The following is a 19,756-nucleotide window of genomic DNA, read 5'->3' as shown; positions in this document are numbered from 1 at the left end:
TGACTTTTAATAAATATTTCAAATTCCCGCTTTAATGTATGTCATAAGTGTGATGATTCGCTTCATAACAACTCTTAAATATAAAATGTGATGTAATAATTACATCACAGTCAAATCAAGCAAACAAATTATTTGCGATAAGGGGTTAACATAAGACACTATCGTGTATTATATAGGAGAGAGCACCTTATGTTCGACTTTTCAAAATCCGCATTAAGCATTAAGGAGTCTCTTAGAATAGTTATGTACATACACGAATACAGAAAAGTAACTAGAAAAACCATTAGGGTGTGTCGGGGCACGCCATTAAACATCCCTTACCACTCCGCTTGATACGGTCGTTCATATGACGACTTTTCAAAGTAACGCGTCATATAAGAAGTGCTCGAAGAAGTGGTCCGATCGAAACCATTTTCAATGGCGCTCGTCCTTGGGCCAACACAGGTCACTACCAAAATATCTCAAAAGCTGACCGCTGAAACGATCAGTACAATAAAAGGTGGGTGTATCTCAGCTCATCCCCACAAACTTGCTTCACCCTTGTATCACAAGCGGTGTAGGGTATAAAACAAATAAATTATTATATAAAATTCAGATCACGAAATTAAAAGGTTGAAGTCGGGCAAGGCAGATTCTTAGACTTACTCTTACGCTACTGTGATTAATATGGAAGTGGGACCGTAGAATAGAGTAAGTAACACTTCAAAGTTCAACGCAACAAAATTTTTGCGCCGAATCACTACTCTGGACCAATTTTCGTTCTAAAATGCCAAATATTAGACTTTATTGGAAAATATATCTTTCCTGCATCACTGCACTACTCGCGTTGAAGGGTGTGTGAAGAAAGCTGTGCTTATATATATGTAACACTCAGAGGGACTTAAGCAAGAGGTGTCCTGTCAGTTTTACCGATTAATTCAAAGTCATTCGAATCGATGTAAATTAGTCTGTCGATTTATCTGTATGTACAGCGTTTAAGATTTGTTAGTGAAATTTGATGCTGTGATTAAATTGGAATGCTTAGTTATGGCCACTTTCTTGAACACTTAGGTGTATAACTTTTGTTCCGAAGATCAGTTATAGCAAAAGGTCTAATTTCCAATATACTTAATGATTATGTAGTAATAATAAAATAATAATGACAATAAAATTTGACCCATTTTTTAGATCCCACCCCAAATAAGGGCTCCCGTGTGCCTATAAAATGCAATTTTTCGTGCTTTATGACGAAAATATATGCAAAATTTTAAAATCTTTGAAAAGGAATTTAATTTTGCTGGATGTATGCCACGTCGATTTACGTTGTTGGCCCTATTCTGTTTGCGGGTTTGAAAAGATATAACAAGTACTTCATCTCGATAATAAATAAACGATTGTACGGCCTAGAATGATCGGCTTGACTCGACAATAATGCTTTCGCTTTTTTTTACATGTATGCATTTTCATGGAAGGTGATGAAAGTATGATTCCATTGCCTCCCGATTTTTGCATATACTTACTAGACCTTTAACACTAAAGCTACCGACATTCCATCTATACCTATTTCTACCGTGAGCGGTCAAATGACCGCGCCAAAAAAACATATATAAAGTAGATAGTAAACAAAATATTTTTCTGATGCTACATTAAAAACTCGTTCCCCGCTTTTCGATGTTGTATGTTTTATTTACTTTTATGCATTTTCATCACATTTTTACAATATCTTTTTTGATAAGATCTCCGTTCAGAAGAAACAGTATTTGTATTTATTATTGTTTTTGATGAGCATTCTTGGCTTATTTCTTTTTCTTTCTGATATTCGGTCCCAAGTTCTTCTGCCAACTGAAACAAAAACTCTTGCCTCGATATATCCTCACCCGTCGGCCATTTGATGGTTTACATCTACACCGAATTTTGTACTATTATAAACTCTAATTATCTCTGGTATAAGGGTGTCATTTTTTTCAATTTCAACGGATGAATGCATTGAACTAAGTATCAATACTTTTTTATTGGTTTTGGGTTTATAAATTGTAAGAATAAAATCTTTCGATTTGTGTAATATTGTTGAGAAGCGTGTCATACTATCCTTTGCCTGTCTCGCTAATTTTGGTAGCTCTCTTTTATTTCTCCGGATAGTTCCAACGAGAGTAGTTCTTTTTGTTAGAAGTTTACTCGCTAGTGACGCGCTTGTAAAAAAATTGTCAACTGTTATATTTCTCCCATGGCCCATATATGGTTCTGCTAATTTCAAAGTTACAAACTCTTCAAGTGGGATTGATGATTCTCTCCCTTCATCTTTTCCCATATGTGGAAAGCCGTTTACTATATATTTACTTGCTACATCGGAAGCTAACCACAATTTTATACCAAATTTGTCCGGGTTATTGGGCATACATTGAGTAAATCTGCAACGTGCTTTTGTAGGAAACAATTGTTCATCTATAGTAAGATACGCTCCTGGTTTATAACAGTTTTGGCTGTTTTCGATAAATTTATTCCAAACTTGAGAAATCAATGCGAACTTATTGTTTAGATAAATTCCATTTCGTTTTCAACACTCGAAAAGCCTCTGATTCCGTATATTCTCTTATATGGACAATCTTTTTATGATCAATAATCAAAGAAAATGCTGAAATTGCTCTGCCCTTCATAATATTTCGTTTAGCGTATCCTGTCGGTCCTGATATTTCCTTGAAAATATTACAAATCGATGTTCTTCCACTGTTAGACCCTTCTTTTATTTTTTTCCAAACAGTTCCGTTCATAGCAGTTTCAATCTCTTCCTCATTTTCACTTTCCGAACTAACTATAAATGACTTTCTTTCCTGTCCTCTACGTATATTCAAAATTTTGTCTTCGTCCGTTTCACTGTCACATAAGTCACAATAGTTTTCTGCAGTATCATCATCAATACCGTAAACTTCTTGATCATCTTCCGAACAATCCTCGTCGATATTATTTATTTTGTCTAATAAGTTGATATTCCACGAATGTCGGACACATTGATTAGATTGTAGATTTTCTACAATTACATTGCAGACTCGTAAAACAATTTCAAGAACAAGATTATCGAAGAATATAGTCATAAATAACATAAATTTTTCAAGCGGTCAAATGACCGCGCCCGGTCGACTAGACAGGGTATAATTTTTTTTCGGAAAATACACATTAAAAAAAGTTGTAAACATTGAAAAATTGTTTGTATGTATATTTTAGGAAAAGTCAATAAGATACATGATGATACAATAACGTTTTATGCGAGAAATTTTAAACGAAATTTTAAAAACGGTCATTTGACCGCGTGCGGTACGTTTAGTGTTAAAGTCCTCATCAGTTTCTGCAATGATTTCATCGTTTGATCCAAATACTTTTCGTTTGAATACGCTTTTGAAATTTGTAAATAGATAGTAGCCTGTGACAGGGAGACCTGATTTACAAGATGGACGTGGCAGCGAACTCCCACAACTTCACTTTCGGATTATCGATAATTATTTTTAAAACTATTTCGCTGTTTTCTAGTGTAGGTAACTTTTCAAAGTATCTACAGCGTTCAGCAACGTCGGAGTCCGTATAACCTTGCTTAAAAGAAGTAAATTGTTTTCGACACAGGTGAGATGATATCGCACTTTTCAAGCTAATGCTTCTTATTTTTCTATAATCTTGGAAATAAGTAAATAATCGAAATGACAAGAAAAGAGATAGAATATTCCAAAAATAATGTAAATTTTTTAATAGAAACAACGCATATATGTCAGAAACTGTACTAGAAAAAGTGTACTCTAATCGCGGTCAAATAGCGGATTATGAGTATGTTTTGTCTTACTTGGGAGTCAATTATCTATCACTTGCGATGACTTCATTACATAGTGTACATCAATAATCTTTGATTTCGTTTTTCTTCCGCTCAACTGTCCGTCTTCGCTTACGGTATTCCGCCTATAGATATTTCGCCGAAAATATCCTTATATATATATCCAGTCCAATACTTCCGTCCTATTCAAACTTGCAAACGATCTACACTTTAATCTTTTTAACGGCCACTAGCATCCATTGTAGTCAATAATCGCTGTTGCTAAAACTCATTCAGTATGTTGTAACAATGACTGGAAGCGCGTGAGTTACGTCGGCATCCAATGTAGCTACGCTGTCACGCCACACTGAACAGTAGCACGAACGTAACCAACACTAGATGCAGACGCATCTGAAACCGTGTCAGTTTTAATCTGTAGCTTTCCCCAATACTAATTCCATCAGCATTTGTAATCAACATTAGGAGAATACATCTTTCATTAAATACATACAGAGAAAATTGTATATATGGAATCAGAATAAATGTTGCAATATAAATTCAATAGAAAAGAAAATAATTGTTGTTTCTCTTTCGATCAAAGAAGAGCGCAAGTTGCTCGTGAACGAAGTTTTTTGAAACACCATCAGCATTTACCTATCTGAGCTTACCTTGATTCACGGGGAGACAAACATTCCCATCATAAATTTAAGTGATGCAAAATATATAATATTCGGTTGGAGAATATTTTATCGGTAATTTCTTAAGCAGAACACTTTAGCAATTTACAATTTCTTCAATACAGTTCAAAACGATCGTTTAATTGCTGATATACCAGCAAAAACCAGATCAGATTAGGTTTAGCGATTCTTCGGCACTTTTCAATTAAGTGAAAAATTTGTTCACAATTAATGCAAATATTTTCTTAGAGGGAGAAAAATTCAGACTGATCGATCGATTAGTGCCTTTAATATATAAATTGTAGAAATAATCGATTCGTTACGGAATAAATGCTTTGAAAATCAATTTTAGTGCATATAAAACTGAATAGATTACACAAGAAACTATATATTGAAGAAAAAATTACTTAAGCATTTTAAATCAATTGTACTCAAATTGTAATATATAATAATGGATATCAAAAATTGTAAAAATCTTCTTCATCGATAAATTTGAGATATTAACATTTATTGTGGTCTCATAGGACTAATGCAATATATTATCTCATATTTTATAATTATGCAATGTAACGCAGCGGTAGGTCGATCTTAAGCGGCAAGCGATTGCAGTCACTTACTTCAAAGAGATTTTATGAACAAAATAAAACAAATCCGTTCATATCTCAAACGAACCTAATAAAAAAAGTTACTTAAGGGATAATGCTATGGCGGCAGGATATCGTTCGCAGTTTATTCGATTAATATAACCATCAAAATTTTGTCAAAATCTTAGCAACACCAGAACAACAACAGAAGAGAGCATCGCAAGCCCCAACAAATATACAACAACAAATTCTAAAAACGATTTAAGCATGTCCATCTGGCCCATTGAAAATATCGCCTTCCTATTTGAAAATAACTTGAAAATGGCCCAAACCTGTCATAGGACACGCCTACAGTGCAACATAAACTGAGGGAACGTCTGCTTTCCGTGTTTTTTACTTACTCGTTACGTTAAGGGCAACATTTATTTTACAAAAATGGAATACGTGAGGCACATCAATCCGATATACTCTAGCAGACTATACAAAATTCGTTTTTTTTTTCTTTTAGCTTTTTTAGGACAACCGTTAAGGTTATGAAAAAATCGATTACAGACGTATAGAAGTATCTTCTTTTTTAAGTAAAAGAACCCGTTATCCATAGGCCTACATGTAGCAAGTTCACATATAGAAAAAAATCAGTAATAATTCTTAAAATATTGTTCAAAATTTAGTGAAAGGCTTAAGAGCTTTTGAAAGTATCAATAAACGAGGAGACGCGTCAAATTTAGCATTAACACTTTCGATTTTTCTTCTTATGAAGATAAAGTAGAAATTAGAAGCCAATGATAAGTTGCGTTAAAAGTTTGCTGGACACTCGGCTTGAAAGGCAAATAACGCAATTTGGCGGGACACGGTCGCATTTTCTCGAAAATATGCTGCACCAAAGATTTGCGCGTGCTTTAAGTGAGCACCTGCCACCAGTGGTTCTCATGGCTTAGACTACAACCATTTTGATAAATACTGGTAACAGAAATTGAGCAGCTTAAAGGCACTCTTGTGTAGAGATTGTCAATACTTCTTGGATTGTCATCCGATTGTTATCCATAGATTTTCAATATCGAAGGAAAAATATCGACAGATTCTTAAGCCGTAGATCCATTGAAAACATGTGATTCGCGGACTTCCATAATAGTTGGCTACACAGAAAACATGTATATTATATATCCAGTTCTCTCTACGACAGCTCTGTTGCGAACTTCATCACCGGGATGAGGTGCACGGTCAGTGATGCGTAAATGGCTTAACGTGTACCTGTTTCGTGGCCACGTGGCGCTTTAATTCATCTCATAAAGCCTTTAGCATTGCTTTACACAATCATAGTCAATTTCGCCTTTGGATCTCCCATGAGATCCCGGATAGCCAACTTAACTATACCTTCCCAAGATATACGTCTCAGCAGAGGACAAGTGATGTGGGATGCTACCACACGAACTATGAAACTCTTCTCAGCTGGCTCTGTTTGGCCTTTATAGCAGAACGCTTGTAGTGGAAAAAGTGTTCTCTTATAAGGAAAACAATACTTCTTCCAATGTACTTCCTAGTAATTTAAGGGGAACGGGTAAACAGAAAAGAACGAGTCCAAATTTTTTGAATTAGACGGATTTTTCAATTATTCTAAATTGAAACGATTCAGAGAGTTGTGACAGCCTGCCTGTACGTCCCGTTCCTTTTGATGTCTGTTTATGTATTTTTAATTGAACCTGTAGATCACAATTTCCGAGTTGCTTTAAAAATAGATTCAGTCGGATCGATTTTATGATCTATGCGAAAAAATGATTTATGCGAAAAACTTAACTATTGAACGTATTTGATCATCGTTACCAATAAGAAACGTGAAAAATAATATTATGGTATACTAATGTACCGCACATTCTTCTCACAACCTGGCAAAAATAGGGGAATCTACTTAGGAAATTTTGATGCACCCACTACATAGCCAGGACCTCGTTCAATTCGACTACGACTTCTTTCACTCACCGCTAAATTCGTTAATAACGTAAAACTGACTTCAGAAGATGTATATGAAATTTGCTCGGCTAAGTGTTCTGATCAAAACTTTCAGAAGCTTTACAGCAATGTCATCACATATAGTAATTAACAATTTAAGTAAATTTTGAATGAAAGGTAATAGTGGACAAGCTGTATGTTTATAAGACTTAAGTGTTCTATTATCAAGCTTTCTTAAAGTTGATGATTGGTGAAGAAATGGGTGATAGTTTATAATGGGTTTAAAGGGGCCTAAGTAAACAACTGAAACCATTCGAAACAGTAGCGAATGTAAATGAAATTCAATTATTTTGAACGCTTGAATTTAAATTAAATCTCTTTTGAAAATTGAAGCAAAACCAAAAAATTTGATACATTTAATGGTGCAACTAATGCCATTATGTATATAAGGGCCGCGCTATTAAGCGCCTTCTCGCAAACAATTGCAAAAAAAAAAAAAAGGATGGGAGAAAATTATTTTAAGACCGTTGCGGCCAGTGTGCTATTCATTATTTTCTTTCTGCATCCAAATGATTGCACGCCTCGTACGTATTTCAATTAACTGGGTTCACCGACCAGAAATTTATATAATATAATAACTTTAATATATATAGAGGATGACGAAGTAACCACAGATGCTGGCCCCACTTCTCCTGCCAGCAACGTTGAGGATACTACTCCTACGCCTAGTGAACCGGAATCCGGTATGTGTTTGTAGTTATTGCATTATATTAAACTTATTATATTATTGAACTTGTACCTCCTTGGAAGTTCAGAAGAGGGAACAAGCGTTAATCCTTCTACCAACGCCGTTGAGGATACTACTCCTATGCCTATTGAACCGGAACCCGGTATGTGTTTGTAGTTATTGCACTATATTAAACTTATTACATTGTTGAAATTGTACCTCTTAAAAAATTCAGAAGAGGTAACAAGCGCCAAGCCCGAGGAACATAGTACTCCAAACGGTATGCATTCGTAATAATTGAAAAACTTACTTGCACATTACATGACTTATGTCTATTTATTATTTTTATCTACAAGAAAACGAAAAGCGTACGCATCATCGCCAGCCGCCCAAAGGTATGTATTCGTAATAATTGTACATACACGTTGAAAAACTTAGTTGCATTACATGACTTATGTCTATTTATTTACAAGCAAACGTAAAGCAAGCGCGTCATCACGCAATGATCAAAGGTATGTAATTATGCTCATTGGCTACTATTGCAAAATATTTATAAATCTGCCAACAAATATAGGTGATATGGCCTCGATAGCTTCACCAATCCTTGTGGAAGGTATGTTTTTGCGCTGATTGTGGTTATATACATATATAAATATAAATTTTTTCTTTACTTAAATATAGGTGTAGACGCATTAACTAATTTACTATCAGAGGATACGTTCGGTGGACCTCACGCCGGTATGTACTAGGGCTTATAAGATAATATGGGAAAATCTTATATTCTCTCTGCCAATAAACGTCCCATACGTTGCCCAATGGCTTCGAGCCGACTAATTACCTCATAGAGGAATTATATTTGTTAATTTATTTATAATTGCCTTTTTACAAGACCATGGGCCATCAATACGAAAACAACTGATGCTGCGAGGACCGCGGCAAGCACCTCAATCGCCTGTAAATGGGCAAGCTGCGACAATTAAATCACCTGCACCTAACCCAGCTGTAGCTGTGCCACCTCCACCTATGCCGCCTGCAGTTGGGCCACCTGCGCTTGGGCCACCTGCAGTTGCGCAACCTCCATTTATGCCACCTGCTGTTGCGCAACCTCCATTTATGCCACCTGCAGCTGCGGCACCTCCACGTATGCCACCTGCACTTCCAAATGGGCCACCTCCAAATGGGCTACCTCCAAATGGGCCACCTGCTGTTGGGCCACCTGCACGTCCTGGCGGCGGTGCAAACTATCCTTTTGTCCCGTCACAGGGCAAGACTGTTAACATATACCTTTAAGACGGCATATACAAGCTCCGTCCTTCGGTATACTTAAATTCAATTTTTTACAAATATTTTCCTAAACTAATTTGTCGCTATTTTAAGTCATTTTAAAATACTTTTTAAAACAATCTTTAAAATACTTTATATAAGTGGTTTTAATCACGATGCTGAACAAAGAACGAGCTTGTTCTGATCACAGACGAATGTTATATGTCAGTAATGAACACAATTCAAAAAATATGCGAATTTAATTATTTTTGTACATTTTATAGAATTTAAGCGAAATCTAGAATACTTGTTATATTAAGGGATGTGTTACTAACATCTTGCTTCAAAAGGACTATCGCAGATAGTTATATTCATGCGAAATTTTGGCTTACTGTCTCCATTGGTTATTAACGGCAAAATCTAAATGGCCGCTTATTGTTTGAATTTCGTAAAATTAATCGACACATCACGGTTATTTTATTTTGACCGTCAACTAACGAATCGTTCGCTTTTGTTGGCTGTAATGCTTGCGCTATTTAAGCTTATACGGATATAACTGTAAATCGTTGTGCAAAACACTCCAAACGCAATAATGGCTATGTCGTTGTAATGTTTTCTTCGCCGCTAGCACCGTTTGCTTTACCCAGGCTTGGGTTACCAGGAATAGACGCAGTTTCTTTTAATCTTCTCATAAACTCTTGACTCGTTTCATCGACGTTTAATATCAAAAATGTAGAAAAGTTTTATAAAAATTTAATATCTTAAAGTACCTGCGTCGCTTTTCATAATAATGTTACGGAAATCCTAAATCCAGCTCATTCCGGATAATTTATGTTTCCAAATGATAAATTCCGTGCGGAGGGGAAAACCAAATGCATATTCGCGGCGCGTCATGCAGATGCCGGCCGAGGAAAAAGATTAGCGGGAAAGCAGGTTAACGGATTAAAAATCAAGCCAGAAATATGTTTGTACGAACGTATACAAATAGACGCTTTGCGGAAGGCAAAGTGAGTCGGACAAGAACATCTGAGTCGAGAGTACTACCAAAATGAACTATGAGTAATGCTTTTCTCTCAAAAAGAATATCCACGATCCAGCAGTACGAGTTCTATTTGAGAAGAGCGAAATTCGTAACAATAAGTTTGCGAGCAATTTTATAATTTATTATTGTTTCTGCCTGTACGTAGTGATGCTTAAAGTTATACACCATTCTAGCTATCAAATGGCAATATGACACTTAAAAAGACGTTAGCATATAGGGAAGCGTTGGAATTGATTGCTGAAACCGTTCAGTGTACACCAAGGTCCAAAGAGGTGAATGTACTGCATGTTGTTTTATTTTAGTTTGCAGCTCCAGCATCAAGTTCGCTTGGAATAAAAATGGGATAAGCTATGAAAGAATTTCAAAGTTACTTGCAAGTTACTTCGTGCAAAAAAATTGCAGTCTTAAGGACAATGAACGTTTGGTGGAATGGGAAAGCAATAGCACAAACTTTTAAAGCCTAATGAAAACCTTAGATTTGAACAACATCAAACTAAGAGACATGCTTGAAGAGAAAAGACCATTTACTACATAGCTTCGTCCGCACGCAGCAAAAGCAATCAAGAAAATAATCTTCAACATGGCCGTGAAACTTTGCCCGATCGTAACTTCTTCTCCAAGCCTGCCTCCTTCTGATAATCACTTTGCCGATGTAGTCATATTTCAATCAATCAGCCGTTCGCATAAAGGGCGAAAATGGCTCGAAGACAATTTCACTTTGAAAGTATCAAGTTTCTAATGCGGCAGCATTCGAAAACTATTCGATAACAGGCAAAAGCCAATAGAATCTGTTGAATTGTGAACGCAACTAATTGACCCATCTAATGTGCGTCTATTTTTCGGGTCTCTTCCCACAAAAAAGTTCTCATGAAAAGTAAGCATTAGTACGGAGAATAATTTTCTTACACATTACAACATAGGCGGCTGTAGAATTGTATTAGCCATTACTTAATAATGGGTAATAAATTTGATCACGATTATAACCCTTCAATTTATTTATGATATTTGTTTTAATGAACTTAACAAATGTTTTTAAAAATTTTCTCTTTCTACGATACGAAAAACTATGATAAATAAATATTTTCTTACATTGATTGCTTTGATAATTTAATTTGAAGTACATATAAAAACCAATTCTCTCAACAGAAGTATGCATTGTCGCAAGTTGGTAACACAAGTTTAAATAAATGATTGATAAGCTGACCGCAACTGCAATGTATTGGAAATCGAAATTTAATTTATATTTTTGTACGAATGTGTAAAGACAAGAGCTTAAGGGGTACTCGGCAAAGAAAAAAAAACAAAAACACAACATTTTTATCACAGGAAATTGAAAAACGCTTACGAATGCAAGGACTTTCATGAAAACTTTAAATCTCATTATAAAAGAAACGTAATTAAAACTTTATATTGAATTTATGTACATTTTGTTTTAAAAGTATTCGAAATTTTTCAACAAAAGAATATTAAATTACTTTCCAGATATTTTAATAGTAAAATAAATTACATCCGCTATATACGCTTCTCTTTCATACCTTTCGCAAGCGGACATGGAGCCAGATCGTGTACATTATTTTCCCTTAAACTCGTATATCGTAAAATTTGTAATGATAGCGTTCCGTGCAAATGTGTAAAATTGTGTGTTCAGAATAAGTTCCTTCTAAATATCTGCTCGGCTCTTTTCGCCAAAATTAGCGCCGCTTGATTTTCAAGGTGAATTTGACAAATAGCTTTTCTGATGGATAAAAACAAATGAATTTTGAATGGAATTTCTTAAAGTGCCAAATTGAACTCGGCACGAAGCATTCATGTCAATTGTGTTCTATTGCAGAAAATTATTTACTTATCTACTTCTTTTCTTACGCTAAAATAACTTGGAATATTCGCAAAAATGCTTACGCTAGCGATATTATAATATACATATAAATAATTGGTAAAGAGCGCTAAGCGTAATTTAACGCATTATTGCACTATTTCTTTTTCAATCAAATGCAAACGTCACTCGGTCTTGTTGTCGTGAATGCGCGCTTTGCTATGCAACCTTACCTTGCTTTAAAGAACCGAAATGGTAATCGCTTTTATGGAAATTGGGACGAAATTTTGTGCACATTCCTTAGAATGTCATAAACGGACTGAGACTCAGGTGATTTGTGTGATTTTTGATCAACAAAAAACTTGTCGTTGTTGACAATGTTATCTTTAGCTTTTCTTTGCCAACAACTTCTTTCTTTCTTCTTTTTCTTCATTCTGTAGAGATTGTTGCCTCAACTGGAGTATCAAAACGTTTCCTAACATCGGCTAATCATGAAAAAACAATTATTTTAGAGCGGAAGGTTTATGCTGTAACTTTTTCAAGCCATGTTTTCATTGAAGTCATATTTCTTCTTCTTCTTAACTTTATAAATTTATTTCACTTGTAATATTCTTTAAATCTTTAAATTATATCAAAAATTTTTCTATACTTCACGCAACGTCATTATCATTTCGAAAATTAGCAGCAATATTTAATAACCTGTGTCGAAATTCTGAAGAAAAAAAATGCGCATACCTTCTTGCCTGTAAGAGCAACACTAACATGCAAGACGAATTTGCTCTACACTTCATAACGGGAGCATGGTTTTATGTTAACATGCGGGCTTTTATGTTTGCTTTCCCAAGAAGTTGTCATCTTAAGTTTATGTTGCTGTCGTTGAGGTCAAGATAAGACTGATGGAATGATTCCAATGTTTTTAGAAAACAATAGCCTTTTTTATTAATACGCGATCACATTATGACGCAATGTACCGTTAAGTTGCAAGTCAATCGGATTGAACCAGTAGTAGCAAAGTTTATTTATTTATAATTTCCATCTAAACAATGGTCATAACTGTTTTATAAAATATTTTGTGCTGTCTACTAAAGCATCTGAAATATTGAGCTTTTCAACCAATCTAATGCATGTGTGTTCGTCATCTTAATCGTAGAACTGTCAAAACATTATAATTCTTCTGAAAGTTCTTCGAATTCGTTAGGTACCTTATTATAACAAACTTTAGTATGTTTAAGATAATCATTTTTATAAGCTCTTGCCTTATACACCTACCTTGTCTTTATTATGTATTATTATACTTGTCCGTCTTTCCGTCCTATGTCTGTCCATATATTTTTGTGTTCAAGCTACACGTCACAATTTTTGATATGGTATGCAAAATTTCGCTCGGCGGAGACAATTTTTTGAACCTCCTCTCCTATATTCTTTTGTGCAAAAACTGAATCCTTACACGGTAAAGAAATGTAGTTTTCAGTATTTCATGATGAAAATTGGTTCATAAAAATAACTTGGCTAGAGATTGATAGAAATCAACCCGGCCGGACGACGTAGGTCTACTTTTTGGACACCACCGCATATAAGGCTTCTCAGGAAATGTGAACCTCTCTCTATATACCAAAAAAGGCGAATTATTAATGTTTTTTAATGAAATTCGCTCGGTTCGTGGTGATAAGTTGACTTAAAAATTCAGTGGACTTAAGTTGAACTACATGCGTCTATTTCTGGAACCCCATTCCATATAAAATTTCTAATGAAATTTCTTTCTCTTTTCAGAGAAAGTTTAATGTTTAATATTTCATGACGATAGTTGGTCCATAGTAGTTGTTTGGCAAACAAAGTAATGGTAGTGACGACATAGGTCTATTTTTTAGATGTCAGCAAACACAAGGGTAATCACGAAAAACAAGCCCTCAAGTAGAGAGAATATCAACTTTTTTATGACGGAAACTGAAAAGTTAAGTTTGCTGAGTTAGGTTGTGTTACGCCATAGACGTTTCGAGGATCGTCGGCTTTCAGGGAAAGTATGACTTTGAATGAAAATAATCTATGTGTAGTTCTTGCTGTGTTATTACGAAAACGTGCAAATAACTGTCCTAACTTGGATTGATTGTAGGATATTTAAAGGTCGACCTTGTCCGATTAAAATGTTCTTATATGTGCTAATTTTAAAGAAACACTCACTGGCTTAAGAGAATTCTCAATATTCGAAGAATTTAAACGCAACAATAGTGGGACTCGCCCACCCACCAATTGCCTTTCACCATTTCACTTCACACATTTATTCATATAACGACTTTGTAACCCAAGTTTATATATAAGAAGTGATCGAAGAAGTGGTCTGACTTGAACTGTTTTCAAGAGCGTATTTCCTTAGGCCAAAACATGGCTTTACATCAAACTTCACCAATGCATCTCAAAAATTGCTACCTGCAAGTCGATTTTAAAGAAACAAAACATACATACGGAGAGACAAGCTTAAATCGATTTAGCAAATGATTCTGAATCAATCGGTATAATAAATATTGCGTCTGGGTGTTGCAAACTTAAGATATCTTCGTGAATGGTGTAGGGCATAAAAGGTAGGAATTTTTCACATAATTTTATAATTTTCCACTCATTTAACAAAGCAAAACTATAAAGGAATTTTTGAAAAAGCTGGAAGTCTAACGATTGCAATCGTAAGCCTGAGATAAATAAAAAATTTATGAATAATAAAAAATAAATCAAATACAATAAATAATAATAACAATATAATGTAAACGTATATGTATGTATCTTATATAATATTACATGCTTTAATTAGTCAGAAATGCAATTGAATCGTTGCCTGCAGCATTTTTTTATATTATTTTATCATTTTCCGCTCATTTAGAAGATTGAGAATTAAAGGAATTTCGGAAAATGTTAGAGCCCAGTTATTGTAACAAAAAGTTCCGAGCTATGAAATATGAAGTAAATGAAAAAGTTATTATTAACCATATTCCAAATGCACGTTTATTAAATAAAAATAATAAAAAAAAATATTTTATTCGAAGCATTTTGCTATATATTTGTCCCAACTGCCTAATAACTTGTGTATGCTCTGCCACCCTAATCGATGAACGCGATTCTTCGCTACTCGGCTACTCATAAGGATTGGTAGCAATCGGAAAGATTCGAGACTGATGAGTAAGCCGCATCGACCAGCGTTTCCGAATTGAAATCTTTGAAATACGAATGAATGAATGGATGATATGTGAGAAAGTTTTTTAAATACCGAACCGTTCACAGCATTTTCATGTTTACCCCTTTACAAGGCTTTAACAGGTCACATTCTTCTGGTCCCACCAGACGTGGAGTTTCGTTATCTTGGTACAGCGATTCGATTTTACGATCGACGCCCAGCTTTCTCTAAGTAAATCCATTTTTCATTTTTCCAGCAACAACACAACGTATCGCCCATGAAAAAAATAATGCTATCGACGAATGCTCGTTTTTTAAGCACAAGACCCTACACGATGGATGCTACTTACTTGCTTTGCTCTTGCAAGAAACTTGTTTTGCTCCTCGTTGCAAAACCATCGGCGGAACTTAACGAGAAAATTGCGAAAACGACGCAGTTTTGCAGTAACTACCTTAACAGTTAGAGACCAGAGAAATAAATTCGAAGACTAAAGTTTTAAGCCACTGCTATCTAAGGATATCGCCTTTGCTGACAATTTTATCGCACTTGAGATTTGAGCCCACGATCATCGGGTCGAGACCCTTTGGCTATTAGGCGTATAACAAAAAAAAAAAAAAATCGTTCTTCTGCTTCAGTGTGTGATATTGTCTGTTATGATCTTCGGGGTTATCTCATTAGCGATGAAAGACAGCAACTGAGCGTATTCGGTCTTAGTTTAATTCTTCATAAGGGGAACTTTAAAATAGGTGAAGGATGTGCTTAAAAGATGGCCCAAACTATGAAATATTTTTGAAAATGACGCGGCTTAAAGCATTTCGCATAATTCATGACGTAAGGCAAACATACGTACTCCGTAAATATTCGTGCGTTATATTTATTAGTGCTCTTAAAGGCCCAAACCTGTTTAAAAAAAAATTTATAAAATAAGCAATTGTTAATTTTTTTCTCTGTTTTATGCAGATATAGCATACAATTTAAATAAATATATATTTTGTTTGTGTACGTGCTATTTAAATTGCCTCATACGTACTTGTAAGCATTTTTAATGCTTCGATTCTTACGGTTTTTCATAAATATTCTATTTGTGTATGTGTATTTAGTTCAGACTAAATAAAACCCACATACTATTAAAACGTATTCTATAAGCTTTATTTGCATTCGCTCATACATATGTAAACCGTTATAATTTTTTGTTTTTTTTTAATTTTTTAAACCTTATGTTTACTTAAGTGCTTTATATCTTAATCTACCAGCAATTGATAGAAATTAAGTTACACATAACCGTCGACATTTGGGTACAGATAAGAAAGGATATTATGAATGCAAAGTTCCTCTAAAATCTTCTTTAAACATTTATGAGCCCATGAAATGCTTACTATATATGTAAGGGATAAATTACAGTAGCATATCAATGGAAATGAGTTATTATTATGTAAGTGCAGCTTACTTGCATAACTTCCTACTAAACGGATAAAAGCACTATAGTGGATCCTGGTCGGCCATTAAACACCCCACAATACCCTATAGTTATTCGTGCAATATCTTTGCAAAACGATGTGTTATCTGGGGAGCGGTCCAAACATTTGTCGAATCGTTGCAATAGCGCTCGTCCCTGGGGCGCAACACCCAGCATTACGGCCTGTAGATTGAACGCAAGAGAACTGGATGGGCAAGTGGACAGACGGACAGACAAGCCTGGCTTAAAAGGTTATTCTGAATCTATCGGTATAGTGAAAGGTGACTCTATCTCAAGTCCTAGTGGATATTGTATTAACCTAATATACCCTTGTACCACAAGTGTGATCGAGGGTATAAAAATGTTCCCATCATTCCTATACCGTTTCTCTTTAAACACATAAAGATGTAAGAAATGTATATCGGCCTTGAGATGATGTCTTGAGAGCCTTAAATAAACTTTTAATGACTAATCGAATGATTCCGCTAATCGATAGCGATTAGTGTAATAAAATGCAGAGCTTGAGAATGTTTTGCAAAGCGCCAACACATTAGAGTTATTAAAAGCATATCTGAAAACGATTCGAGATCATTATTGAACCGAATTTTCTACGGATTTTGCATGACTCACGCTTTCATTTTTATAAAGTAATTTTGGTAAACGCAATCAATGGATAAAGAAACAAATGAACGAATGGTCGGACAGCCTGGCTACCGAAGCCGGATACATATAAAAGTGCCAAATGAAAAATCGAACTGCCCGACTTGCCTTTATCTGTGAAGACATGTATAGTTAATTGCAAGTGTTCGTTTGGCCTTTAAAAATATCTAAATGAGAAAAATTATAAACGACTGTGTTCTAAATATTATAAGAATGGTTGCTGGACCGGTATAATTGTCGTTAATATTTGAATTGCGATATTGGGAGGTGTGATACAACTTACCCAAGGAAGCCAGAAAGTAATAAAAGAAAATAATGAATTGGGGCCATATCAAGTGAATAAAACGCCTATAGAGGGACACTGGTTTAAGTTTTACGGGATAATTATTGCAACGGACTATTAACGTAAGAATGTATATATAGGTGTATGAATTTTATTCTCCGTAAAAAAATCAAATTAACTTTTAAAGTTAACTGCTACTTATATTAATTTATATATGCCCGGTTGCTTTGGCAACCCTGTTTTGAAAAAAATTGATGTATAAGAGCTGGAGCTCTTTAACAACCCATAAGTAAGTTGACAAATTGAGAATGAAATAAATTGCTTTCTTCTCATATAAAAACTGGAAATAACACGTTCGTTAACATTTTCATGATCTGCTCACAAATTTCGTGTTACTGGGATTTTCAATCTCAGATGACAAACAGGCGAGTATAAACGGATCTCTTCAAAAACTTATACATGTATTAAGTCGTGAAGGAATTTTTGACGAAATTAAATTTAAGATCAATTATCATTAAAAAAAAAAAATAACAAAGCGAGACATAGTGCAGCGATTAAATGTTTTCGTTTTCTCGAGCTATGTTCAGATAAACATAAACGAAATTCTCTCTTATGCTTAAAAGCTCACGATAATCAATTGTGTCTTCATAGTGTCAATATGCTTCATTCCATTTTATTTTACAGCACTTACACGGCATTCACAGCACTTTTCAATGTCAATTTGGCACGCAGGAATTCCAGCGGCGGGTGATTAGGAAGTTTCCATATAAAAGCAGAATTTTTGGTCTTAGTGAAGTCTTAGGGACAATTGGCGAACTGACTAATAAATTATTCAATTCTACGTCAGCTTGTGCCTCGGCGCGAAATCACAGCTGTTCGGGAAAACTATTATTAAGATCTGGAACTTGGTATTCAATCTATTTATTATTCAATGTATCAGCCACCGCTAGCCGCTACTTTTCCCAAATTTTCTAATAAGCGTATGATTTCCACAAAAAACCCCTCTTGTTCTTCTTTTTGGTATTGTCGTAAGGAAACAAGCGCTACTCCCATTCGCCAAGAGCCATCAATTGAAGCAAGTACTAATCAGGAGTAACAATATACGCTAAGCAAAGACATTTAGGATTCAATTCAGTGCTTGTCTCTTTGATGGCGGTTAGCTTTTCTTTAATACTCGATTTTCTTAAATCGGTTGTCGCCATTAATCATTGCCATGGGTGGTTTACTCCTCCTCTTCCTACGAAGCCCGAAAATAAAGAGCATGGACTCCTTATTTATCATTCAGGGTTGGTCGAATTTCACTGCGATTTTTTATGGTTTCGCTTATATATCCCTGGCATTAATTGATAACTTTCAGCAAGCACTTCTCTACAAATTACATAGGAAAAGTAAAAAATCTTCTCAGTATAGCATGGCTTCTTCAGATTACGACAAGATCGTATACATATAAAGTGCGATGAAAAGTTTAAAGATATTACTTGAACATGTAGTATTATGTTGTATCATATAATGTTAATTATTCAAAATTTAATTATAAACTCAAAACGTGAGTTAATACAAGAAAAACAAAATTGTATGAAGAAAAAAAATAAAACAAATTATATGTAGATATGTATATATAAATAAAAAAAAAAAATGCCTCTAAAAAATAAAACAAAATAAAAGTTCGATACTATCCAGCTTTAACTGGGCGTAGAATAACGTAATATGGAATAACCGAAAGCATCTATCTTCATATCTACTGTGATTTATGAGTAATAATCACAAAACCCAGAAAGCACATCTCCTGTCAATATTTATTGTTGTTGTGAGTGGGAGACTGTTTATTTCAAATATAAGCCCAGAAAGTTCATCTGTTCTTAATATTTGTTCTATCGTAAGCCATAGTTTTGCAAGCGGAAAGATGTTTACTTCAGATATTAAGCCGGCGGACCGAAAGACGGACAAGCAGAGGGAAGAGTGGACAAACCAACATCCATCCATTCGCTATTTGACACTGATCAAGGGTACAACACAACGTTACCTTCCGGGATGGACACAATAGTCGACTCTAAATGTTATTTTTAGAAAGTTCAAAATCTCATGTCATCCCGATCAGTTTCCTGCAAGTTACATTGGCTTTAGTTGCATTATTTTGATTGTTTTAAAAGCAGCAAAAATCAAATTTCATATGTTCATTAAACATAACTCTTTGGTGTCTAAAGAAACAGTTCAAATCCATCATTAGTGTGGCCAAGAGATTTCTCCGCCGAAAATAAAAAATTTACTGATTTGAAACAAAGTCACGTGGACATAGTTGCACTAAAAGACATCAAAAAAAAAAAAAATCTTAAGCTTTACAAGAGAGGGTCGACGTTGTAGAGATATTAGAC

General features: G+C 34.8%; 1 protein-coding gene across 1 annotated transcript; it reads left to right on the top strand.

The window, feature by feature from the left end:
- The first annotated feature begins 7,479 nt into the window (after positions 1-7,479).
- On the top strand, positions 7,480-8,997 carry LOC119641286 (cyclin-K-like). The gene is made up of 9 exons (XM_038039881.1): positions 7,480-7,564; positions 7,634-7,723; positions 7,796-7,870; positions 7,943-7,987; positions 8,064-8,102; positions 8,181-8,219; positions 8,282-8,320; positions 8,389-8,445; positions 8,597-8,997. The coding sequence occupies exons 1-9, from the start codon at positions 7,483-7,485 to the stop codon at positions 8,995-8,997; spliced, it is 867 nt and encodes a 288-aa protein (XP_037895809.1). The 5' UTR covers positions 7,480-7,482.
- Positions 8,998-19,756: the final 10,759 nt, after the last annotated feature.

Source organism: Glossina fuscipes, unplaced genomic scaffold (assembly GCF_014805625.2).
Source record: "Glossina fuscipes isolate IAEA_lab_2018 unplaced genomic scaffold, Yale_Gfus_2 147, whole genome shotgun sequence".
In the NCBI taxonomy this organism is placed as follows: domain Eukaryota; kingdom Metazoa; phylum Arthropoda; class Insecta; order Diptera; family Glossinidae; genus Glossina; species Glossina fuscipes.
This window is presented reverse-complemented; position numbering and strand designations above follow the sequence as displayed.